This window comes from Bombus huntii, chromosome 6 (genome assembly GCF_024542735.1).
Source record: "Bombus huntii isolate Logan2020A chromosome 6, iyBomHunt1.1, whole genome shotgun sequence".
NCBI classification, from domain to species: domain Eukaryota; kingdom Metazoa; phylum Arthropoda; class Insecta; order Hymenoptera; family Apidae; genus Bombus; species Bombus huntii.
In genome coordinates, this window is record NC_066243.1 from 18,119,902 (window position 1) to 18,141,708 (window position 21,807).

At 40.4% G+C, this 21,807-nt stretch overlaps 1 protein-coding gene and 1 long non-coding RNA gene across 5 annotated transcripts in view; one reads left to right on the top strand and one right to left on the bottom strand.

Moving 5' to 3' along the window:
* LOC126866706 (uncharacterized) overlaps positions 1 to 21,807 on the top strand; it is a 101,009-nt gene that overhangs the window by 62,760 nt on the left and 16,442 nt on the right. Inside the window, exons 1-2 of one of the 4 annotated variants that reach the window (XR_007690011.1) lie at positions 6,005 to 6,136; positions 6,761 to 6,851. The exons of 2 other annotated variants lie outside the window; for them this stretch is intronic. This is a non-coding gene — a long non-coding RNA (uncharacterized LOC126866706). Of the gene's footprint in view, positions 1 to 6,004; positions 6,137 to 6,760; positions 6,852 to 16,141; positions 18,178 to 21,807 lie in introns of those variants that run through there. One more of the 4 variants, XR_007690012.1, reaches the window with a different exon arrangement.
* Positions 10 to 21,807, bottom strand: part of LOC126866697 (tyrosine-protein kinase Drl) — a 104,608-nt gene continuing 82,810 nt past the window's right edge. The window contains exons 5-9 of the mRNA XM_050620596.1: positions 15,928 to 16,132; positions 7,912 to 8,068; positions 6,753 to 7,020; positions 5,865 to 6,051; positions 10 to 4,353 (exon numbers count right to left, since the gene is read on the bottom strand). Of these exons, the coding sequence (XP_050476553.1) occupies positions 4,105 to 4,353; positions 5,865 to 6,051; positions 6,753 to 7,020; positions 7,912 to 8,068; positions 15,928 to 16,132 (1,066 nt within the window). The 3' untranslated portion in view covers positions 10 to 4,104. The remainder of the gene's footprint in view (positions 4,354 to 5,864; positions 6,052 to 6,752; positions 7,021 to 7,911; positions 8,069 to 15,927; positions 16,133 to 21,807) is intronic.

Below are 21,807 nucleotides of genomic sequence, written 5' to 3' on the forward strand. Positions count from 1 at the left end.
ACGGGATAAATAAACAACGCACTAGCATTTTTTTTAACACGTATATTTCACTTTCCGTTGAAAAATAATGCCGTAAATCGTCGTAGGAAATAATAGAATCTGCACAAATCAACTCACTCGGCGCACCACTATTATTCGCTAGAGATATATTTACAGTAACTGGAACTGTCTCATGATTGAGGTCTTTGGTTGCGTTCAGGGGGAGGCGGAATCGAAAGGAGGGCGTTTCGACCTTCTGCTCCACCGATTTCCTCTTCGAGAACCCTCGTGGAAATTAGAGAAAGAGAGGGTGGACAACATTCACGTGGAGACACGAGGCTTTCTTTTCATTGTACAGAGATAGCGAAAAAGTGTGCAGCGCTAGCCTACCCTGTTGTTCCTCCATTGATAAAATAAGACATCGAGGAAGTTACGATTACCGGATACATCATAGTGACGACGATTTCGTAAAATAAATCGACTTTAGGACGTCGTAATAAATAGTAGCGAGCAATAGTTACTTTAAATAGTGATATTAATTAGTAGTAGTGAAATGCTCGTAGGCAATAGTTACGAAGTGAGATGGTAGATTCAGCTTTTTATAATGCGTCGAAGAGGTATAGTCGAAAAATGGGGCTGGGAGAAAGGGACGAGAAAGAGAGAGTGCGATAAAGTTAATGGTCGTAGTCAGGAACATGCGACATTTACACATCGAGTACATTTAAACGTGTGTGTTACGTAATCTCGCGTCTTATTATGAATTTTCCGCCGCAATTATCGCTGTCGCTTCGATAGTTTCGAAAAAACCCAACAACAGCTTTCCTCTTTCCTACGCAGCGAATCAAATATCTCTCTTTTCGCTCTTGTTCTTCGACTTAGAAATTAAACGTTAACCGTAAATTATTTTATGACTAGACGTCAAGCACAAAAGTGGATCGTTGATTTTGAACATTGAACGGACGATGTTAAATTATCGAAACGATGCCGAACGACATATATTTTCGGAATAAAATGTCCCTCTCGATAAGCTCGTGACTAAGGTTGACATATTATTAAACAATTAGACTAGGAAAGACTAGAAAATAGCTTTTTATCCTTAAATATATATGTTTGGTATCTTTAGTATCTAAAGATATACGTATATCTTTTTCGAATAAAAATATCCTACTAATTTCCGTTGAAATATCTTACGCTCGAAGAATAGGACTCGACAGCGATCGATCTACGCAGAGCGTTTCGTTCAATGAACGATTCGTAATTATATCATAAACGTGTTAAACATTAGTCTTCTTTGCGATTTTCCATTTGAATTTACCAGCGCATCGCCTATCGATTCATCGATCGGCTGGAAATTTAATCGAGTAGTAAAACACGAGTCTTCGAACGTAACTTGCCGTTTGTTAAACGCGACGATGTTTTCACCGCGAGATTTACGGTACACTTGCCACGAAGTTGGAACACACACGTGTCAAATGATAAAACTAGAGAAAAGTATTGCGGAGACAAACGGTGACAAGTGTCCGCTTCGATTAATATAATAGAACAGACTGAACGAATGGTGGGAAGAATAAGCCGGACCGCAAACGGTTAAATGCTCGGCGAAAACCACGACATTGCGACTTGTTTGACATGCTGCATAATTTGTGCAATCCGACGCGAGACGTGGATATTTGAAGTGACTTGCGCGGTGTGGCTAATAAGTACATAACTACGAGTACGTATAGTTCGACCGCCCATTTACGTAACAGTATATGCCTATCGAAGGTCAGATACGACAATTAGATTCCTATGTGTCCCGAGCTTTGCTTTTGCTCCCTCCGTCGTTCCGGTTACGATTATACGAAAGTTTCGCAATCGCCATACTTGACGAATAACCATCCGAATATAATCGTGATCCCGCGCACTCGGACGATGCAAGCGCTTCTTCGAAGGAATCGAAAAGATTCATCGAAATCAACGGTTCCGTGTTCTCAGATTGTTTTATCTTATCCATCGAGACAGGGAACGGTAGCGATATCCTGCTATTTTCGGACAAACATCGTTTCATAGAATTAAATCGCGATTAGAAAACGTTCCAATAGGATAAAGAAAACGCACGAGATAGATTTTTGTTCGAAATATATAAATATAACGAGCTTTTAGTATTTTTTTAAATATGCCCCGCTGTAGATCGTAAGTCGCTTCTTCTCATTCGTCGAGAATCAATGTTGCAACCGAGAACAGATAATAGCATAACGTAGATACATTGTAATAAATTCGCACTGACAATCTCTGTGATAAATTTTTCTATAAAGACGATTGCAACCAAAGATAATGCTGAAACTTCGCAACCAATGCATCGCGAACCTCTCGAGCCTCTTATTAGGCTCGAGGAACGCTAAACGTCCTTGTCCAAATAGAATCATCTTGATACCGTTTCGTGTCTAAACGGACAATATAAACAATCTCAAATTACATACGAAAATGCATGTAACGTTAGTTTTATAACTCTCCGCGTAATAGGCCTCGATCTTTTTTACGCAATACGACATTCGCATATTTGCGCTTAGATCGTCGCATCATCGAGCTTTTCGGAAAATACATTCGCGATACCGAGTTTCAGTTTCAATGTTTACTAAATTATTCGTATTACGTACTTCGTTCGAGGGAAATTACGTTTACGAGGTTGTGTTTAGGAATCTGAGTGAAATTATTTGTAAATGTTCGCACGTTTGCGAAAGTTTTAATAATCGGAATAATTTCCCGGAAAATGCGTTAGCAAGAGGCAATATACTGTATTCTTGACTGTGTTCTGTCTCCCCTCTTGCTGCAAACTTTCCCCTTTTCGAGCTCGATGCATTATTTATAAAATCGTTGCAAGCAAATATTTTTCAGGTTAACGATACCACAAAAGTAGCAATACATGCGCGGATAACTTCGTTTATAACTTGTCAAAACTCTAGAGCTGTTTTTCTTATTCCGTATGAAGAGTATATTTTTATCTAATCCAATATCGTGATATTATACCATAGTCGATATCGCGAATGTATTTGCGAAAAGACACTTGAGAAGAACGCAAGACTTTGTACTCTTTGCTTTGAAATTTGTTAGAAGAATTTTACACGCGTAGCTGAACAGTCAAACATCGACGGGAATAAAAGCGTTTGAAAATGTCTAAGAAAATAGTCATCCGGTTATTTTCCACCTTGCGAAGTAGTAGATTCGCACATTTTGATCGAATAAAATTTTGATTATAGAGATTTTTGACGCAGTGCTCGAATCGACGAGACCACATAACGTTTCACGGAACGTTTCCTTCCAAGTTGGGCGAGCGAAAATGGTTGTAATCTTTTTTTAACGCGCTCCGAGATTACGGAAAAGTAGCGACATTGTAAAATTTGGAAAAGAAAGAAACCAAGGAGAACGTTGCGAAAGCGCGCCTGCGAACCGATGATGTAACGCGCACAACGGATAGCGGTGATTGCGAGTTCACAGGCGCTGCGTTCTGTGTCGCGTTGCATCTATCTGTCACGCCTCAAGTTCCTTTTTTTAACTGCTATGGACGGATATATCCGCATCGATCTTTTCATCGCCGATCGGGCCGCACTTCGTTCGTTTCTCCGTAATCGAATCGTTTTAATCCGCGGAAATGCACCCCAGTCTTGGTCAACCGTCATCACCTGTTTTGATTCTCCGGCTGCTCTCCAAACGGAATTTCGAAAACAATGTGGCCCGCCGATACGCGCCAGAGGGAATGTCGAGTACCGTCGCTGACAATCAATAATATGGGCAGTGATTTTCAATTCTGTACGATTGCAAATGGGCAGTGATTTTCAATTCCATACGATTGCATCTCCACTTTCGAGTCTGGTTTTTCTTTCCTTTTTTTAATGAAAAACCACGCCCTTCTGGGCGGTGTTGGTTACTTTCAAAAAATTCGTCATTCGTCGCCGAGCTATCTTTATCGTGAGTCTCTCTCTCGATGAGTCTTCGTTTTGATTCCCGCTCACGTTGAATCCTCTTTCTTGCGTTCAGAACTCTCGCGAGGGACGTTGACGGAAAGGTTCCGCGACGTGATCCGAACATATCATTCCAGAGTGCTTCGCTGTTTCAAGGAACACCGTGAGACGTTCGAGTATAAATATTTTAAACGAAGCCGCCCAGGGCATCGTGAAAGTCTTGTAGATAGGCGAGAAGTTGAGGCATGGTCGGCCGGTCTCTGGAAAGGCCTAACCAACAGACGGCCATTACGGCGAAAAATTCGTCCGGGCATGGCCTCGGTTGGGCCAGTCGATAACCATCTCGAAGACACGCCATCATTTCGAAAGGATCCACCTCGACGTATGGTTGCTGGCCCATCGTCGCCAATTCCCACAGGAACACTCCGAACGACCACTTGCAAAAAGAAAAGAAAAGAAAAGGAATAATTACTTGTCACGTTTGATAAGAGTTCGCTTACGTCGATATCGCCGAATTACTCGTATAATGTTTTCGCGGTGTTCATAATTTTTAGCGAACGAACGATATAACGTTTATTACTTTCTTACAGTTTCGTCGAATCTACGATTCTCGATAAAATGTTTCTTTTTATTAAAATTCGAAGCTACCGAAACTCCTCGTTATTTAATAATCTTATTCATTTTGTCCATTTGTATGTCTCTTTATATCCGTAATAGCTTCTTTCAACGTAAAAAAAACGCTCTTCGATAACGTCACTTGAAAATGATTTACTTTGCTACAAGTATCTACTTTCATATTTTATGTATCAGTGTGATAATATCGTAACAAAAGTTACAACGTACGTTATATATGTATCTTTCACGAAGTATAAGCAAATTTAAATAGGTAACTATTTATGGAGTCGCTTCTCATTTAAATAAATTTCCTTTCTACGTTTTAAAGAATCTTTTTTCCTCAAAGAAGCGATCCATTGGATACGAAATATTTGTTTGTTTTCTGTTTCGTTTAAAAACGCATCATAATTTAACCTATCGCACGGATACAAATTTGACCAAAGTTTGTTTTAATACACATAAGTATTTCTCATTTTTTAATTGATTATTCGTTCACAATCGAATCAACCCGTGTACGATAGAACTCCGTTTATACGAGTTAGTCGAAACATAGTGTGGGGGAACATGTAATTTACATAATTTCAATTCATGTGATAAAAATCAATCGATTCTCTCCATCAGCTATGATCGGAACATGTACTTTAATAGAAATATTTGGATCGCCAAATTACGATAATAATTCGTATAACGGGGAATATCAAGAGCCGATTAAATTGGTTTTTGAGAGCCGATACCTAACCAGCGATTTTCAACCAGAGTGCCGTAAGAATTTTTGAGACATCCGATTTACCTAAACTATTCGGTTTACCTTTGCGCGTCAAGTACAAAAACGACTATTCCGAACCAAATATATTATACTTCTTGTAATTTTAGTTGTCTTTCTGTCGACTTTCGGTAATCGGTTTATACGTGCCACGAGATGAATGAAGTTAATATATAACGAGATATAATACGAATAAAATAAAATATAACGCGACGATAAGACTGACATTCGTAACTGTCTATAGACTCGTCTTGTTGCTTGAAATGTTCTTTACGTTCAGATTCTTGATTTCTGAATTAAAAGTCAAATTCAGAAATTAGATTCTTCTAAATTAATAGAAAGGCGTCTGACCTTAATTATACGTAATGATATTTTACTTAAAATATATATATATATAATAATATACGTATGTGTATAGTATACAACAATTAGTAAAAATAATCTTCTAATAGATAATTTAAATGTATATAATCTACTGATTTTATTGGAAAATTCAGTCGTCCATTATCGCCAGGGAGTGGTACAGCTTCAAAAGTTTATTGGAATTCAATAGGAATTATGGTCCGTACCACGTCCGTCGCCGTGCTATACTGATTGTGCTGGAGAGTCTCCAAGGCCATCCAACGAATGGGTCTGTTCTCGTTATCACCGAGACAATGGTAATCCTGAGGGAAGAGATCTCGCGCCAAAGCCGTATCAGCTAATCGCACGCGAAGACTGCTTGGCTCGATCAAACAGTTTCTGGCAGCGATATCCCTGGAAACATATTGTCGGTTATACAGGATGTTCCAAACCTTCTTTCCAGTCAAACTTTGTGTCAGCATGTTCTATGGTATAAATGGTACGGATACGAGAAAGCTGTTATACAGGATGATTTGGAAGCCGTAACATAGACGGAAAAAATGTAGTTCCTCGCGTAATTTTTTTGCATACGTTCCATTTACAACAGGCTGTTTCTGTGTCGTGATTTTCAAATCATCTTGCATAAATACAGTTTGATCGACATAATTTTAACAGAAATCGAAACGAAGGATTAAAGCACGTCATTTTAAATCTATTCGGGGATGCGTTTACCGAACACGTTTATTTCTTATTCTTTGGTTATTTTTTAATCGAGACAGATAATTTTGGAAAATCTGCTAAATTGGCCTGCAATTACAATGTCGGCATATGTAGTTACCATACACACGCCTTATTACAATTTTTATTCGCGCATTATCTTTCGAGCTTCAAAGATACGATCGATCAACCACAAATATACTTTCGCATTCGTCGATCTTATGAAAACAGTACTTTATAATTCCATTTGAGAAGCAGAACTCGTTTACACATTGTTTGCATAATTTACACCTACTGGCAACGAGTGGTATTTGTGTATCTTAGTCACTGTCTGTGACAGCAATTCAGTTCACATTCTAATCAATCTACCGAATAGAGAAATACGTAGATGCAATCACCTGTGCAGGAGCCCTCGGCCGTGCAAGAATGCCCCTGCTCTAGCAACCTGCGCGCCAACGTGCACCAAGTCCCTGGTCCCAGGATGATGGTTTCCGTCGGTAAGGTACAACTTCAGATTTAACTCGCCTGGCGAACTCGTGTATGCCAATAATGGACAAGAACTATCCAGGCAGGCGGCGGCCAGCGAAGCTATGTTTGCATGCACTAATCCTGCCAGCTGCGAGCCCTCGACCACCAGCAAAGAGGCTTGATAAGCCGATGCCACTTCTAAAATGATCAACATCTCTTATTAATTCCTGCAGTGATTTCTCTTATCCTTCGTGTTATCGTTCGGAACGCGTTCGGAAATCCTAAAATTTAGGCTATAAGATATTAAACAATTTATAATAATTACGATTTTCCGATTACTTTCGTTGTCTTTAACCAATAGGATATGTTCATTTTGTAACAGATTTTGTTGAAATATTTTCCTCGTTTCGTTTCATCGTTTTCTTTCTTTGTTCCGTTTTACGAATCTGCGGCAGATACATGATTTTCTACCTTATCGCGCGTCGCTAGCCTAGAGTAGTGCAACTTGCGTTCAAATTTGAACACCTGTACGCGTAATTGAAAATGAAACTATCGAATAATATTTTCAATTTTTCGTACCGACGTTGATAAAGTTGTTCAATGTAGTACGTAAACATACGCGTATAAATCACCTTGCGACATTTTATTCCATCTTAATTAACATATTTATCGAAATAATCTTTGAAAACTTTAGCAAATCGTAAGTTACTCGAACATGCGTTACAAGGAGTTTCGAAAGTAAAACTTTGTATAAAAGAAATCTTTCGTCATGAACTTTATTAATATCGTGTTGGTTGATAGAACGACACATCGTCGAATTTGTCCGATCGTAAAAGGTTCGAGCATCAAGCCCTTGCTGCAACCTACTTATGTACTTGCGAAACATTTCGAGATATTCTAACGATTTGTAACGATTTGTAACGATGTTTTAATTAATTTAAAAAGCTAAGAAGAAAAAGTACTTTGTACGATATCGATTTATTTCGTAAAAACATCAACGACTCTCTTACTATTCGTAAAGCGACGAGTCGTTACTATTGCCAAAGCCCGATATCACGGCTCTCCAACACGATACTAATACATCGATACCTGTGACTGTCTTTATGATGACTTCTTGTTCACGGCCAACCAATTCCAAGGTACCTTTGTAGACGCGTCCGAAGGTGCCCTCCTGTACGAGATTGCGACAGTAGAGCGCAGACCTCGATACCGCGAGTGCCCTAGCCTTCTCGCAAGGATCGGTCGACTATAAATTAACAGACAGGACACGGAGGTATTAAGCCTGATGCGCACAGACACCAAAGAGATTCCTAAACAATTTGCAACCGTTCTCGGCGTCTCTCGATCGCGTCACACGGCGTCTGCATAATTCATCACAGAACAAAATCCCTTCGCGGGCAACTCATTAAAAAAGCATTTGTCGCCTGTAACAGGATACGAAAGAGGTCGCCAAGTCCCGAAGGACAAGAAGAATGGCAAGAAGAAAAAAAGAGAAGGACCAGCTTCCCTTCGCTCCCTCCCCTCTTCCCCCACGTCCGGCCGTGTCATCGTTATATCGTCGTTTCCATCGTAGCCACATTCCCCTTTGTTCCTCAACGGTTTTCCAGCGGTTCCTGCGTTGCGAAGCGTAGGACAGCTCCGACGGGGAGCAAACAGGGCTGCAGGGAGACCGGTTATTCATTAATTTCAATTTTCCGGAGTTTTGCCTTCGGCCCCTCCCATTCCATTTGCACGCGTCTACGCGTGCACCGAGCTCTGTACGTGTACGTGCGAGACCAGCGACACTAGCGAGAAAAAAGAGGCAGAAGACGATGGAAAACCATTGGCGGCGTGCAAATTACCGGAGGGCGTGCCCGATTTGAAAAGTAACGCGATCACCAAGTTGAAAAGAAAGATTCCCCGAGCCGGAGTAGGATGTCGCGGTTGAGATCGTTCGTCGAAACTTCGAGGACAACGTTCGACGAGGATACAGTCGGCTAATATCGCGACTTACCGTGCTCCGTAATTCTTATCCGACGCGACGACCGAAAAAAAATCTACTTCCAGCTAGCTTCTTTCTTCCGCTTTGTCCCCGCTGGTTTTCATTACCGCGTTTCGTTCCGCTCGTCGGTTTCATTCTCCGTTCTCCTCTCGCCGGTTTCAGTTTCTCCCTTCCTAATTTTCTTTATCGCTTTTTTTTTTCTTCTTTTCGACGCGAGAGAATTCTTGCCCTGCTCGTTTTTCGCTTCTACTTTCTCTCTTTTCCGTTTGTTAATGAAAATGCAACGAGACAATTTAAAATCGGCTAGCGAGCATGCCGAGAGACTTATAAAGGACCGTTGCGGAATTCGAAGCGTGGAATTTGGAACGCGGAATAAGCTTATAAATATAAATAGAAGCGAGAAGCGCACCTTTGTTTAACTGATAATCGCAACGCGAAGCGACACGGACCGGCGCGCTGCGGTATGGAGAGAGAGAGAGAGAGAGAGAGAGAGGTTTTCCGGTAGTTGACGGGACGCAATAATTTCGTTATTATGGAAAGCAAAGCGGATGCTTCCATGTTGCTTTCGCCATGGTTTAAACGCGATAGCCGGCACCGCTGCTAGGCACTTTTAATTATATTGTTTGCAAACAGTAACGAGGTTTTCTATGGCGAAGTGAATTACGCCCGAATGCGCCGTGTGTTATAAAAATAAGACGTTAATGATGTTATCAAATGCTTCGCTTTATTCGCCGATATAACGCAGCAGTGATTAGATTATTAGAGCACTTTACGTGCAAGTTACGCTTTTGTAGTTTAATGCTATGACGCAGGCTTTATCAAACCGCGTAGCAAATGCATGGCTATAATGCATGGTCTCTGTTTCAAAGTTCTGCTTAATTTGTTCCACGTTTTTCTTCGTGCGTTTATAAAAAGTGTCAAATAGATCGATTCGACATAGTATTATATCACTGTCATATACGTATACACATACGCCATATTGGCCATAAGTGCGCTATATAATAATATTAAAGGTATACGTAAGTATGGAAACATGCTCGTTATGTTATGTCGGAATATTCTAAATTCCAACTATCTTAATCGGTATTTCATATTACAACACACGTATGACGAGAATTAAATAACAGATTTATGATAAAATAATACTGAAAGTAAAAGCAATGAAAGCAAAAATATCCCACCTGCTTGTACTAGATTATATGTGTAAAACATCAGTAGGTATCCCACTGCTCCCTCATCAACGCGTGGTTATTACTGTGTGATAAAAACCTTGATATATGCATATGTCAAGGTTAAGTTCACAGAGACTAAATTTCTTTTTCTAAGAATATTTTTACGATATTTCCAAATCACGTATCTCAAGAACTAGAAAGAAAAAATTATCGCAAAATTCGAAGCGTGCGTCATCTAGGAACGTACCCCTTTACAATCTACGAGAAAATAAATGGAAACGATCCGTGCTGTGTAAACTTTTATGTACGTGTGGCGATGTGATACATCGTCAAACAAATAAGTAATAAATAAAAATAAAATATACGTAAGGTGATAGGTTATCGTACAATGTTAAGAAGAAGGAAACCGTCGTGTGGATTAAATCGTTGAAATTCTGTAGGAAAGGTGTGTTTTCGCTCGATATCACGTTCCCTATATGTCACGAGTATATGCCGGTACTACGATTCGATTGCAAATTGGAAGCAGATATCGTGGGCGACAGTGGAAAATGACGCAAACGTGGTAAATGAGATTTCGGAAAACGAGTAATAAATATTATCCCCCAACGTTGATTATTGTTATTTGTTTCGTGCTCGGCCGCGTGGCGATTGCTTTGCTCATCGCTGAATTGCTCATCGAAGCAAATAAAATTTTTCAATGCTAACAACTACGTCCGACGCATAATTAACAAGCGGCTGCTATTAGTTTGAAAAAACGGATTCGTAATTGCCGCGAGAAACGAATGGGAAGAGGAATTGAACCGGCTGCAAACGTATTTTTTTTGTAATGAATGTAGACTGACGAGTCGCTTTTATACAATCACAATCGGTCTATTGATTTAACGGCGCCAGCAGCGAACTTTTTGCCGGACGCGTACGATGCAGCAATTCGATTTATTTATCGAGAGGGTCTCGTCAAACGTCGTAGTTTGTTTCCCGTTGGAGCCACTTTGAAAGCATCGTTTTTAGGCGCCGTCTAGCCTCCTCGTCACGAGGGTCGTGTTTGAAACTTTTAATTTCAATCCGGCTAATTAATAATACAGTTTCCGATTTAACTACATTAAACCATCGACCATGGGACGAAAGACGATATCGTTCGGGTGGGAATTCGCTAAACCAGAGAATCGACTTATACGATCTATTCGGCGCGTTTGACGGTGACAAGTTTAAGAGCCGACTACGTCGCTCTTTAATTCTCGGCTAGATAGAATTTTATTCGGCAAAGAAACGAAGAAGTAAATCGATAAGAGAGGGGAGAGCGAAAGGATATAGAAATTGAACGACACGTGAAACGTGTATCTGGTTTAATCGAGTTCGATTTTACGAATCTCGATATCGTTCGTAAGAGCTGACGGAATTTATTAACTCGAATAAATGGAATCGCATATCGAAACTGAAGTATAGAGTAACTTTACAACAAATTTACAATTCGTGCCAGTGTGTTTAAGTAGTGTTCGACGACTAACGTTCGACGTTAGGTACAGGTACGATATAGATACTGTCGAAGCGATCGGAAGATAAAGCGAAGACACTCGACATTTCCTTCTGGCACCGAAAGTTTTCCAACGTTCCTACGTCGTCCGATTATTTTTAAACGGAATAAAAGTTCTTCGTTACACAGAATCCACCTAGAAGCTTCATGAATAACTCTACAGGAACTGTTTAAATAATTCAAAGCTTCAATTTCAGTACGCGAGTTTACACGAAGAAGCTCGATCGAAGATAAAGCGACAAGAACTTCTCGAGGTAACACTGACCCGAATCGTCGATTCGAGGGCCGACATTTACAATTAAGATACAAAACGTTAAGTGCGGGATATCAGCCAATGCATGTTAAGCAGTTTTACCGTAGCTTCGCCGTAGCGTAGTCTCGCGCACCATCGACTACGACTATTTTCTTATCTATCTTTCGATAAGGATAGGGTGGTTACTCTCCGCGTCTATCGGGAAAATCAGGAGGAAAACGCATCTGTTCTGAAACCGAAGGTCCCCGGTAAACAGGAACAGTAATGGCTTCTTCAGCAATGGGATCTCAAGCGTATCGTTTTACAGGAGGGATAAGACGTTGCCGCATTACATGACTGGCTGAGTTTGAAGAGAGCTCGCGAACGAGCGAACGAGCGAGCGAGCGAGCAAGCGAGGGAAAGGGTGCGGAATCAGGCCGGAGGATAAGTTTTCCCTAAGGATCGTGGTTACATAGAAATATATGTTTGCGTGTGTATGTGTGTGTGTATACTTGTATATTCGCGTCTGAGGTGCGCGTACTTAGGTCTGTACGCGTTTGTATAAACACTCCTCTCTTCGTGGTTCTTCGTGTCGGTGACGCACGGTCGCCGGTATAGCAGGAGGGTGGCGTTTCAGACGAGGACATCGAGGGTTCAGGCATACGCGTATACCCGGTAAATTGATCCAAGATCAAAGCCGAAACAATCACAGGACCCACTTGCAGTTTCTCTCTAGCTTCTCTCCACCTTTCACCCTGATTCACCCCCTTTCTCTGCCTCTCTAACCGCGTGTGTAACCTTCGTCCGCCCCCTTTGCCAACCTCCTCTTTGAATAGCCGAGCACAGGTGGTACCGAGCCGTTTCTTTTTCCCGGGAAATTAATGTAAAACGCTCGTTTCGAGCCGGAAAGTGCCGGCTAGACTTTGTTACGTGAATCGAGCCATGCCCGGCTGCTCTTTCTAAACTCCATTGCATATTTATTCGACATTTGCGCGATCTCTGTTTTTTCCTCATCCTTCTTCTCCTCGTTCCCTTCCCTTCTATGTTTTCTTTGTTTTCGTTTTAAACACGCACCAAGCGGAAAGGCGAGTCACAACGAGTTGTTAAAGAGGTTATTATTCTAGCTATTTCGCATTTACGGCATGTCGTGCCCCGTACGTCGAGATTTTCACACGTACGTACGTTATTCGTCGATGAATTTGTATCGCGGTATTTTGTTAAAATTGCGGAAATCACGAAATCTTTGTAGAATCTCGTGGAATGTCACGAAGTGTTCAATCTCTAGTAACCTTATCTTATGTCTCCTGTTTACAGAAAACCATATAATTAGCTACAAGGAATTAGCTACTTTTACCACTGGCGCTCAAGTGTATACGGTATACGCTTCAGTAGTATAGAAAGAGATAAAAACTGCGATAAAATGTGCTAAAATGTGAATTTCTTTCCTAACGATGCCACAATTTTTCGATAAGTCGCTCGAAAAGAAGAGTTCTTATCGAACAAAAGTACATCGTCTCCTTTCACACATCCTTCGATTTATGTACTTGATTCCATTGAAATTTGAATTCTAAGCGATCAAAGAGATCAGCGACTGAAGCGTGCCTGGTCCGAAAGCAACGGCGGAAGCGAATAGAGGGATCGTGTTCTTTAATGGAGAACGCGAGAAGGTGAAAGGGCGAAAGGAAGAAGTCACGACCTCGCCGCGTCCGCGCTCGCGCCCGCTTCCCGTCGTCGTCGTTTCACCGCGTCGCCTCTATACGTCTTCTCGAAGCAGGATAAAAATTGTAAATTGTCGATTTACTCGCTTTATTAATTATTCACTCAAGCACCGATGATCGATTACACAGTTACACTCGGTTTCCCTTTGTACCCACGTTGGCATATAACGAGGGTCTTATATTTGCATTTATATGGAATTAAGAATTCAAATTAGGCAACGACGATGATGGTTTTTTAATTGAAAGAATAATATTACAGGAAAATTTCTTTTAATCGTCTGTCAAATCGTATAACTGTATGTATATTAATTTCGGGTAGAGAATAATATTTTACCTTCGATCGTCTTTCGTGTCAATTTGCGTCAATCGTGACAAACATAAAAAGGCAGTGTTTAGATATATAATCTTGTGCTTGAATGTAACGAATTTCTTTTCTTTAGTTTTAATAAAATTCTTTGCGAAGTTAGCCTCCCACAAGGAAACATATTTTCTACATTCTATAGGTAAACTGGATCGTGTATGACGAAATTTAATTTTTCTAATATTATTTGAAGCTGTGAAGATATCTAAAATACTTAATACAGTACTTATCGATATTAATACATTATATAAGTATTTGTCACATAAAGTCGAAACTTTTCGAAATTTCGTATAGATCGTCGACTCGCTGTCCACGAAGAATTAACTACATATCTTTGCGTTATATCGAACTTTGTCTTAAATTCCTTTCATATTCTTCGAAATATCGCTTTTGCGTCTCGAAGAGAAAAATTTATCTGACCGATAACTTTTGCACGCTTCCGTACGGTTCCAAAGAATTCCAGGTATCTATAACCAACAAAGTAAGACGAATAAAATGATTGTTCTTCTCGAAAGTCGTGTGGCAAATCAAGTATCGGATTACACGTAGACTCAGGACCAAGAAAAGCAGATCTTACCTTTTCCTCCGGAGGGAATTATCTCTCCGAGGAAGACGGGGCAGGAAGCTTGACAGAAGCGACAAGAGGCAACGGGAGCAAAAAGGGAAAAGGATGCGAAGGAAAAGGGGTTTATCACGTGTACCAATTTCTGGTGAACGGTGTGTGTTCGCTCGGTTAGAAGGAAGTCGTAGGTTGGCAGGTTCGAAGCAGCTGAATAAAGAGCCGAAAGGTTTGAAAGCACTGGGAGGGGAAAGTTGTTGGTAGAAAGTGGCCCCTACGACCACAAATTCGATAAAGTTTTTGAATGCACCTCTCGTCTTGCACGCGAGGCCAGACGAGACCGGCCACGCCGGAGAACAGAATCGTCTCGCAGTCTTCGTTTTCGCTACTGAAAGAACGACGTAGAGAACGAAAAGAGAATACAGGGCGGAGTTCGCGATGAAGATGCGGTCAGGATAGAGAGAGAGAGAGAGAGAGAGAGAGAGAGAAGGGCTGAGAGAAAATCGGATTTCTCTATGAGAGTTCCTCATCTACCTTCGACTTTGTTTCGCGCACTGCTTCACCGCTTTTAAAGTTCATTACGCTATATTACGCTAAACACAATAAGCCGACATATCTTTAAAATGTGGTTTCGCTGGAGTTTCGATATCGCTGCTTCGCATTTGAAAGCACGATAATTCGCATTTTCTATTTTTTACAAGAGAAGCAGTTTTAAACTTCGGTACGTTGTCAATCGATTCGATATTATCAAAATTGTCTTTTTATTTAGCTTTGCAGCTAAACATGGATTTTTCGTCCTTTCAAAATTTCTTAAATATTATTTATCATAATATTAAATAATTTTTCTTTTTGTTTTGATAATTACGATAATTATCAATTGTCATCGATTTGAAAGGATCGACACGATCGAGAGATTCATTTAAAGAAACAAAAATAATTCTCGATTCCAGAGATTCAGATTAAAGAAGCAAATAATTGAAAAATTATTTTTCAAGATGTTTTCTATAACAAATTGTAGTATTTCTTATTTGTTGTGTCCCGTTCATCCGGCAGAAGCATATGTTTTAAACAAATTGTAATTCTTCGCCTCTCGCAGTAACGCTTCAACAAGTAGCATGGAACCGTCTCTGTTACAAAGAACCTCTTCGAGTATTTTATTTCGTCTGTCTTGAACAATAGAATAAGTAAGCATTATTAAGCTTTCACGATATTTGCCGATCTCTCTTTGCTTGGAGTTGCGCCGGACCTCTCGGAGTGAATATATCGTCTCGATACTTAAACGCGTTTCCAAAAATTTAAACCAACTGCATACGATCTCCGTAAAATCGTATATCACGTTCGATCAAATATAAAATTGATCAGACCGAAGCACGAATGTTTCGTGACACGTAAGGTAGGGCTGCACTCGGTTAAACTCGGAAACTTTAGAGGCAACTCGGCAGCGCATCTCCTGCCTGGAGAGTTTCACATTCCCCCGGTTTGAAACCGACGTATGTAGGTACTTAATGCAATATCTTGCCGAAGTTTCCGTAAAATGATTTTGCACTATACCTGGCTCAGATGCGTCACATGGCTGGAAGCGTAGTAACTCGCTCTGGAACCGCAAGGTCTCGCATAGAGTGGCTCTAGGTCGGCAATGGTTGCGTAACTTCCGGAATTCGCGCTTCCGGGTCGTGGGTCGACCCTAACCAGCACAGAACTTCTGGCTAAGCCGCCGGTGTCTGCCGCCGAATAGCTACAGCAGGGCAGTGTTTTCCTGAAAGAACGGACGATCCTGTAGTCACCGGTTAATGATTATACACGAGGCTAATTATTTCTCCGATGCACGACGTGCTTTGCACCGGGACTCGAGTTGCGTGAGTTATAATCGCGAGAGACACTTGCTACCGCTGCGCTGGCTGCTAGCTTTTTTCGCCTCGTCGCTACTTTCGTCCTAATCCACCGAATCGCCTTTGACACCTCCATGCGTTTAACCGAATTTCCAAATAACGCTGGAACAAGGATGACAATCTCTCGTCTATGATAAAATATTTTCCATTTCTTCTCGATGTTCTAACGGCGTAAGATGTATCGTTTAAACATTTTTGTTGAAAAGTTTAACCAGAAAGAAGTTGTAGCTTGCCAGTGAAATTCATATTACGTAATGAAATTTTTATAGTTCCACATTTTTATTTCGACGTAATAATAATTTATTCTATGAGAGGAAATAATTCTTTCTTGCGATGTTAATCAGTTTCGGAATCAAGTTTTATGACTTCGTTTATTATTCACGTCGAGTTTCACAATGTCTGCATAAATCCCGAAGATCTTTCTGTGGTTTTTTCCTTAAATTCGTAACTCGACGTAACAGAAGGTTTGCGAGCACATTCGGCAGCGTATCCGGTATGATCGATCCCGTGAAAAGTTCTCGTAGCGCGTGAAATTACCGCTTAGCCTGCGGGGAAAAATTTTCAAAGAGGGTCTCGTTCCCCTTTGCAGCGAGATATTAGAGCAGAAAGAGGCTCGAAAGCGGCCAGATAGAAGACGAGGAGAACGATAAACGGAGGTACGGATGCCGAGAAGACTAAAATACCGGGAGAGAATTCGCGGAGGAACGGTAATTCCGATATTTCGTCGGATTTATTGGCCGTTTTGCGCATGTAAATCCACTACCGCGATTCGGCAAAAAGGTGAACGAAAAAGAGAAACACATTGCGCAAACGATTTCAAATATTCCACGCTCGGTTTTTTTCCCCAATTCTTTGTATTCATGTCCGAGGACGGGCTTATATTTTATGCCGTAGTACGAGTTCGGATTTAGCATGGCCGATTTACTTTATTTCGCTGCTAGTGACACATTCGTGCGCGATAATTTCTCTATAAATACGTAGCAAATACATAGCAAATACGTAACGTAGCCGTAATTTATCGGTGCATTAAATTAAAAAAACGCTGTTCAATTTGTAACGTTCACAGTCGACTTTATCGCTACAGGCTATTTCAGCATCGATACATGGATCGTTATGCATGAACCACCGTTTACATCCCGTTCAATTTATTTGAAGTTACCGACATTTTTGGAACTAGTAGTTCCGCGTTTCAACAACACGCACAAAAAAGCTGCTTTAGTTTCTTTGTAAATTTTCAAATGTATATAATTGTTATAACCGAATGTTAGTTATTCCCCGTTTAATTACGACGATCAATAAGAAGATTTTGATATTTTTATTTTAAATATTCCTAACGATAAATATGTCTGATATACAGTAAATTTTATGTCTTTTAATATACCTGATAATCGACTATAAGAGAACATTTAATGGGTAGTATTGGCCTATCGATATATTTCATATGTGCCGGTCTAATGAGATCATAAACTTGATATTGTACGAAAATAAAATGCTATACGCACTTTTTGCGTAAACATATTATCAAGAGCACAGGACGAAATATCTACCGTACATGGGATAGAAGGAACAAGTGCGAAGAAATTCCTTTTCTCTGTTTGCGAATGGTATATTTCGCCGCAAAGAACAACCTGTTCTTGTCCAATCTGAAAATCGTGCTTTGCGCGTAGAATGGAGATCGACATGGTAACGGGAACGAGGGTGCAACGGTGGATGCTGTGTTTACTCGAGCGGACGGATGTAAAATCTGCAGCCTCGCCCCCGAAGGAGACGTACAAGGGCCGGAGAAGGATCCTCGTTTTCCCGCGCGTTATCAGCCTGGAAAGACTCAAAAGAGCTAATATATCCCTCGAGAGACAATTGGCCCATGCCGCGCCGGGACTTCCCCAAAGCGAAAGACGCCGCGGGAAACGAGGTAAGGAGGCATTTTCAGAAGAAGAAGGGCTACTTCTGTCTCCCCTTTCTCCTAAAATTTCCGTTCCATAAAAATATTCCCCTGTTGGGGGACCATGATAAAAGTGCCCACTCCATGTATTAAAATTTCAGATTACAGCCTTAGTGGTCGTGGACGTTCGAGGAACGGTCGAAAATTCATTGGAAACTGTTATCGGAACTGCAACTACTGTTACTTTGCGAAATGAAAACCGAGCGAAACATATTCGCAATGTACTTCTTAGTAAAATGTAATATCTTAATAGAAGATACCGTCTTTGCAACTATGTTGGAATCTATGTAAGAATCGATGGTTCACCCAATACTATTTAGAAAATATAATACGCGATGTTACGTATTGTATAAATGTAAGAGAGCAGAATGTATTTACGTTAGATACACGCGATTCGATGATTTCAAAAAAAAGCTTCAGCGAAAAAGGAATATGAATCGAAGGTAAAGCATGGAAAGTTTTTTGTTCGTTCGTAATAATTGAGCTATAAATAGCTATAGACGTATGCTAATAGCGACATAAAGTAGATTCTCCTTGTATCAAAATATTCAAGAAATTCGATAGCTACGCTCAAAAACTATTTGCACTTACAAATTACAAGTCCGATGATTAAAATATTACAAGCTTCTACATACTGTTCGCGCAACAGAAATCTATGATGGATAATTCATCACTTCTCAATTAATATTATTACCTTTCGACCGATATTATTAATTAGCAAATTATTGTACAACAGGCTCGTGGTGTAACGTAACGTAATGATTTACTGAATTGTACGATCCAACTACGAACCGTAAACCCTCGTATCTATAGAGGTATTTTATACAAAAAACCGTAATAACTACACAAACAAAAAGTGTATTTCGAACGTGAAATTATCAGACAATTCTGGAAATAACGAATTTATCTTTATTATGATCAATTAATCGTTGCGTTATTATACTACTTTTGTTGCAACACTCGTCTTTCTAATCTGTGTACTTGAGAACAAAAAAAGAAGGATATTCAACGTTACTCGAACGCGGAAGTGAAAATTGATATATTTACGAGACTGACGTGAAAAGGATAATACGTTGAATGAATAATACATTTGAACACGACGATACTCTTGACCATAAGAAAACAGTAGTAGAAAAGGCAGAAATAGATACGTATTAAAATTTGCGGCTCGGTGATATTCGTCGTCAAAAAGGATCTTGAACTATTTGCTTCTTGAGAAAAATTCACGACGAGAAGCTTCGAAAGATTTAATAATGCCCGTCAGGAGACAATTGGTCTACTTTGGGGGAAATCGGAAAGGCGGCGTACAAAGGGAACGAAGATGAAAGGTCGGTGGAAGTTTTTGCCCTTTGATCTCATTTTTATAATTTTATCGTGCAATGAGATTCGTTTCATCGATATCGGGCAATCGAGCAGGAAAGTATTCAATTCGTTAATACCAGATATAACGGAGTTTCAATTGAACGTGTAATTGAAGTACCTACTTACGTAACCTAGAGGCTCTCCTACCTACCTGCCGTTAAGTAGATTTCTCGTACGCTCGAGCGTTAATACGTGTATTGCAAAGAGCGTCTCTTAATTAAAGTTAGACTTAGTACGGGTTTTAATCTAATAACGTGCTTCGTAGAACATTTATTTATAATACCTGGCAGGGTATTTCTGTTAACGAAACTATTTCATGCGGCATCTAATTCGAATGCATATTTCCAAGGTATTCTATTTGCAGAATCGAGAAGAAGGCGATTTCTAGACTTTAAATTTTCACAATGATCAGGTGACACGTTTGTGGTTTTTCGGGTTTCGATCGAGTTTTTAATTAGATCGGCGAATTAAAACTTCAGCTTCGGGTTTCAGGTCTGTCTCGAAAAAGCGAACTGGAATACCCGTGAAATGTCAGAACAAAGCGCAATGCACCATTCAATTTTCATGGATATGTCAAGAAGGTGATTATACGCGAAGAAAGAAGTTAAAGATACGGAATACGATTTTCCTCGTACGAGACACGTTCTTAAGAAACTTGATTAATTTTGCTTGATTTTTATTCATGCTTAGACACACGTCAAATCAAATGTACAATTTTGAAGAAATTACAAACATCGAGCGAATAACAGGAAAAATTGTTTCGGTGTTTCGTAAAATAAAGCATGTACACCTTGGAATATGTTCGTAGAAATTGTACTTCCATCATTTTTGGACCTACTTTTGCTCATGAAACTGCCTTGCTATTTGGCTATCTTATGTCAATCCTGTAGGATGGAAACAGAGTGCGATATAATTTGTCTATTAATTGATATATTTGAATCATCCAGAAAAAATTACAAGAACGAAGTACAAGCAGTTAATTATAACAGAGGAGAAAGAAAAATTAGAAACGAATAGAACGGAGTGGATCGCGTTGCCGCAAATTTGAACGATACTTTTTTTTTCGTAAGTCGCGTGAAAAATCGCATGCCAAAAGTCTAGGAAGAACTAATATATTCGGAGGAAGTATACGACGAATCCGCATAAAGAAGAGAGAAGCTGGAGAGGTAGTAGAGAAGCAAGTACAAGGGAGGTAAAAGTTCTCCTTTCTTGAAACTTTGCCTCGGATCTTCTTTTACCGCAATCTTCTTGGATAAGTTGCTTTGCTATATACGTATAGCTAATAATTTATGCATCATGAAATAGGTTATAAAAGCTCGATGGAAAAACTATCTTTATACGATGTTCGGTTAATGTCTGATATGAAACACGTACTTTATCACAACGGTATCTTTCAAAGTTTATAGTAACTTGTTAAGCATATAATATATATACATATGAAATTTTTGTAACTATCGCTTCTCAACAAACAAATTACTATCTATATAAAAGTGAAACGTCTAACGTAAGAGAAGCGTCGAAATAATTTTTACAAGCTAGGCGAATCGGACGCGAAGAAAGAAAAATTGCGGTATAATGACTTCACGAACCCTTCGGAAGCTTTCATTCTAGACGGATGCGAAGCATTTCAGTCGATCGGTACAAATAAGAGGAAGCATTTTCCCATGATGCCAGACCGAGCTAGTTCGTTTCGTACATCTGCAAAAGAGACAAGTGGTTCGCACAGAGGGAAAGACGAGTGAAGCGGAAGCGAGACAGCAGGGGAAAAGGTGAGGAGGAACAGGCGAAGATGGAGAGCGATTCCATCCCTCTGAATTCGCTGCTTACATTCTCTCCCGCAGGAGTCCTCTTTCGAACGGGGGCGTGTAGCCGTGCAATAAAATGTCGGCTGCCGTGGCAAGCGACCGACGTATCACCGGGGCTTATTGAAAGGATATTTCATGCGGACGAGTTCCTATCCAGCTTATCCCATGAATTTCCCGCGGGGGTGTAGAAATCTTTCTCTGCCCTCTGTCTCTTCCCTACGGTGAACCGGGCCGAGAGACCAGCCCAACTCGGCAGTTGCCGTATCCAGCGGAAAATTCACGACAACCGGCAACGCGCGTCGACGACTTTTCACTCTCCGGTTGCTGGTGGGAAATGAGAATGCGCCCGGCGCGCGCGACGATACGTGAAAACCTGCCAACCGTGCGAATCTTACGAGCAGTCAGTGGCCTACGCGTCGCCGCGTTCCAACGT